This window comes from Geospiza fortis, unplaced genomic scaffold (genome assembly GCF_000277835.1).
Source record: "Geospiza fortis unplaced genomic scaffold, GeoFor_1.0 scaffold657, whole genome shotgun sequence".
NCBI classification, from domain to species: Eukaryota; Metazoa; Chordata; class Aves; order Passeriformes; family Thraupidae; genus Geospiza; species Geospiza fortis.
This window is the reverse complement of record NW_005054481.1, coordinates 3,554-8,121: the sequence shown is the minus strand read 5'-3', so window position 1 is coordinate 8,121 and position 4,568 is coordinate 3,554. Positions and strand designations below refer to the sequence as shown.

At 50.6% G+C, this 4,568-nt stretch overlaps 1 protein-coding gene across 1 annotated transcript in view; it reads right to left on the bottom strand.

Moving 5' to 3' along the window:
* Positions 1–4,214, bottom strand: part of LOC102033179 — a 7,780-nt gene extending 3,566 nt beyond the window's left edge. The window contains exon 1 of the mRNA XM_031063102.1: positions 4,066–4,214. Coding sequence (XP_030918962.1) covers positions 4,066–4,214 — 149 coding nt within the window. The remainder of the gene's footprint in view (positions 1–4,065) is intronic.
* Positions 4,215–4,568: the final 354 nt, after the last annotated feature.

Genomic DNA, 4,568 nt, shown 5'->3' with positions numbered 1-4,568 from the left:
AAATGTACCTGAAGGCCCTTCAATAAATAGAAATGCTTATTATTCCCTTAATTTTGCCTGGCCTCTGTTTTTAGGTAGGCCCAAAAAGGCATCAGTATCTCCTTGGGGAGCCTCCTTTCAGCCCCACAGCCCCCACTGGCCACAGCAAACTGCTCTGGGCTCACCGGTGCCCAGTAGAGAACGAGCCCTGGCCGTTCCATGGCTCTGGCCTGGCTCACACTGTCCAGGATGATGTTGGTGGCATCGCTGTGGGCCCATCCATGGGCACACTGGAATCCCTGCTCCCCTCTCCAGAGCCTCTTCTCACATCCCTCGCCCTGAGACTGATCTCGGGGTGCACATCCAGAGCACGGGACCATGGCAAGAGCTTTCCCCCTCCATCCCCACTGCTGGGAGTTGCCTGATGCAGCAGCCTGAGACAGAGGAGGCTGCCACAGCTCCAAGGCCCCAGGTCCAAGCAGTTGTGAGTTCCCAGAGCACAGGTGGGGTCACACACACACACAGCCAGTCCCACAGGTCTGGACAGGCACACAGGGCCTCCCACAAACAGCACCAACAGGATGTGCCCCTCATTGTATCCCTGCAAGCACATTTGAGCCTAAATTTCAAAAGCTTTAATGAACAATGTGCTGTCAGGGTCCCACCACCACAAACAGTTCTACAGGCAGTATGGAAAGGTGTGGCTGGAGACAATTCCTCATATCCACTTCAGCAACTCCAAAGAACTGCTCTGTGATCTGGGCTTCACCCCCAGCTACAGCTACACCTCCCTCTACTGCCCAAAGGCGGCTCCTCAGCAACTGCATTGCCAACAAGACGAGGATGTCACCCTCTGAGAGGAGTCAATGTCCCCAGCATTCCTGATCCCAGCCACTTTAGCCCTTTCTACCACTGGACATTCTCACTTCAGAATCACAGAATTGGCTGCCTTGGAAGGGAGCCATCAGGATCATTGAGGCAAGCTCCTGGCTACAGGGCAAATATGTGAAGCAGTAGGTTCTTCTTTTTTTGGCCCTGAAGGAAACCATGATCACCTGTCATTTTCCTTTCAGTCATCTACCTTCCCCAGTTTAATTCTGCAGCCTCAAGTCACTGGCTAGAGCAGAAGTATGTCCATAGTAGGAAAAAGACCAGGGAAGGATAAAGAAATACAAGCTGTTTCCAAACCATGCAAATATCACAAGAAACCACCCCTGCTGCCAAAATCCAGCAACTGCTGCAGTGCTCCCGCTCAGCAAAGCAGACTCCAGCAATGATTTGGTGGGCCCATCACGTTTGTAACACCTGAGCCATGTCTCCCCATAGCCCCGCTGGCCTTGGCTGTCTCTTCCCACCTGGATTCTGCCTGGCTGTTGGTGGAGGCCTTAATCACAAACTCTCAACAATGCAGAAGCATCTTCAGACAAGCTGAGCATGAAACAAACTGTCTGTCTGTTCACACAGCGCCAGGTGAGCGTGCAGCAAGAACCAGCCAGCAGCAGACTTCCCAGGAAAGGGCTTCACAAATGTCAGGGCAGACTGCACAGCCTTCTAACCTGCCTCTGCTGAAGAGAGGCAGCAAACTCGGGCTCCCAAGGCAAGCAGCAGCAACCCACAGCTCACTGAAGTCCATCCAAAATTCTACACGGCGCAACACTGGCTACAATTTGTGCCACAGACATTTTTAGATTTTAACCATTAAGCTAAGCCACAAATGGTTTTTTACCTGTCACAGAAATTTTAGAACTGTGATAAAAAAAAAGCCAAAAACTTGGGAAATAATGCTGTTCAAGAAGACAAATGAAAAGACATTCCTAAGATTAAATTTAAAAAATATTTTATGTAAATGATATTTTTATCTTCTTTTTTGGTTAATTTTTTACACTTTAAACTATGCATTAATTCAAATACTGCGATAAAAGCATCCTCTTGAATTATAAAACAGTAAAATAGTCTTCTTGAAAATATCAACAGGAAAAAGTTTTTTCCACCTGAGTTGTTTCAGATTAGTTCAGAATAATAAGAACTGATTCTTACAAGCAGGTTTTATTGGTTTTTCAGTGAACCTGCATTTTCCAAAAGAGAAAAAAAAATTATAACGTCAGACTTGTTTTGGGTTCTACTTTCTTTTCTTATTATCTACCTATTTTTGCCTTTCAGTTTCAATTCTGAGAGCCAAGATGCTGGAGAATAAATGTGTCCTTAGATCCCTCCCTGTCCCTCCTCTCTGAATGCCACTGTTGTCCTGGCTGTGCTACATCCAGAGAGAACTACAAGGAAGACTTTGCTCCAGACATGCAGAACTGCTCCAAACAGCCCAGGAGGTGCCTCAGCTTGCCCTGTCCACCTCCCAGCCCAGCAAATGAGAAAAAGCAGGGAAGAGAAGGGTCAGTTTGATTGCAACTATCAAGGGAAGGACTCATTTTATTTACCTTCTGTCATGGTATAATCCCAGACAACATCTGAGCTTCACACACGATCCTTGGTGGGACGGCGGAGAGGATCAAATGGTCAAAGTGAAAAAAACCCCGGTGGTTTGAGGTCAAGGTGTTTAATAAGGGAAGGAAAAGCTGCACATGGAAGAAAAGCAAACCAAGGGATTCATTCCCCACCTCCCACTGGCAGGTTCAGCCATGCCTGGGATAGCCTGGCTCCATCATGGTTGCAATGATGGGAGGACAAATGCCACCACCCAAACATCCCCTTCTCTCTTCCCCAGCCTTCCCTGAGAGCACAACGCTGCTGTGTCCCTCTGCCCCGGCTGGCCAGAGCTCCTGGCAGCACTGCAGGACCCATCCCCACCCCTGCAGAGGGGGAGCATGGAGCACAGGCCCATGGCCATCTGCAGTCCCCCCACAGCTCTGAGGGTCACAGGGAGGAGGGTCTGGAGGAACGGGAATCTGCCTGGAGAGGGGTCAAAGCCGTGGAGCACCGACCTGCACACCATCATCACACTCAGCAGCAAGGTGAAAGAAGGAAGAGGTGAGGAGGCTTCCCTGCAGAGGTGCCTCACTGCATCCCCTGAAATTTGTCCTGCATTTGCCCCAAGTCACCGTGTCCTGCAGGTTCCTTCTTCACACATTCCACGTGGTCTCACGTCTCTGTGGTCTTTGTGCCCGCACTGCAGTCCAAGTAGCCTCAATGTGGTGTCGTGTGGTCCCCACCTGGTCTGTAACAGTCCCTGGGGCTGAAATTTGTCTTATGTGATCTCTGCAGTGCAAGTGTTCTCCATATGGCCCCATGATCCATCAGATAGAGCCCCTTCACCCAGGACAGTTTGGGTGTTTCTGCAGGCCAGTCTGAGGCAGGAGACCAGGCCCTGGTGGCCCTGGGCCCGCAGCAGTGTCCCCACACAGTCACACACCACATCCCTGCAGCCATACCCCCACCTATGCCCATATCACATCCCTGTAGGTGCATCCCTACATATTTCCACATCCCTGTAGCCATATCCCCACGTGTGGGAAATGGGTTTGTAGAGAGTTCTCAGGGCCTGACAGAAGGCCCACACAGTGTACATCCTTATGCAAACTTTGAGATAAGAAATGCTGACTTAGAAATGCCATGGAATAGGACAGATATCGGTGAGAGACAAATGGAGCTAGAAACAAGTTTCAAAAGATGGCCTTGCAAATAAGACTAAATTCTTTAGAGAAACAGAACCATGAAAGATGCATTGTAGTGGGACCCACGAAGGGTCGTTTTAGATGATTTGCTTTAAGGTATCTACAACATGGTGTGGCTAAACCTGATAGGCCAAGAAACATTTCATAGTGTACTGTAATTAGGAAATAGTTAACTTCTGATTGTGATGATGTGAATTATAACAGCTGTATTGTCTCACCCTTCTCAGGAAACTGAAAAGAGAAAAAAGTTTTTAAAACACCTCTCAGTTACCCCATCTCTAAATCAGAAAACAATATCACCCAACACCCAGGTATTCCCATAGCCCATCCAGGTATCCACATTCCCATATCCCTGCCCCATAGGCAAGTTCCCGCCCCGGTCCCGCGCACCGCCTTTCATGTCTCCTTGCTCCTCGCCCCTATTTTTGAAAACATCTCGGGAAAAGCACATTTCCCCGACTGTGCGTCTGCAACGGGGAAACGAAACTTTCGGTCCGGGAGGCGGGACCAGGGAGGCGGAGCAGGAGGCGGAGCGGAGCTCCGAGCGGCGGCACCGGGCGGCGGCGGCATCTCCAGGAGCGGGCAGGGGTGCCCCGCAGTGCCCACCATGGCCCTCAAGCAGCCAAAGGCGTGAGTGGGTCTGGGGGCATCACTGGGGGTTTGTGGGGGGACACAGGGCATGGCTGGAGCATTCTGGGGGTCACGGGGGCTGTTGGTGGGGCAGGGGCTCAAGGGGTGCTGGGGAGAACTGAAGGGTGACTGAGGGAGGTGGGGACTGCAGCGCTCAGGGCTCACAGGGAGGGGTTTTCAGGGGCTGCTGCATGTCTTGGTTTTGACTGGGAGAGAGAGAATTTTCTCCCCAGAAGCTGCTCCAGCGCTGTTTTTGGTATTCAAAGTGAGAACAACGCTGGTGACACGCTGAGTTGGAGCCCTGTCGAGCTCACTCCAAGGACTTTTCAGTGC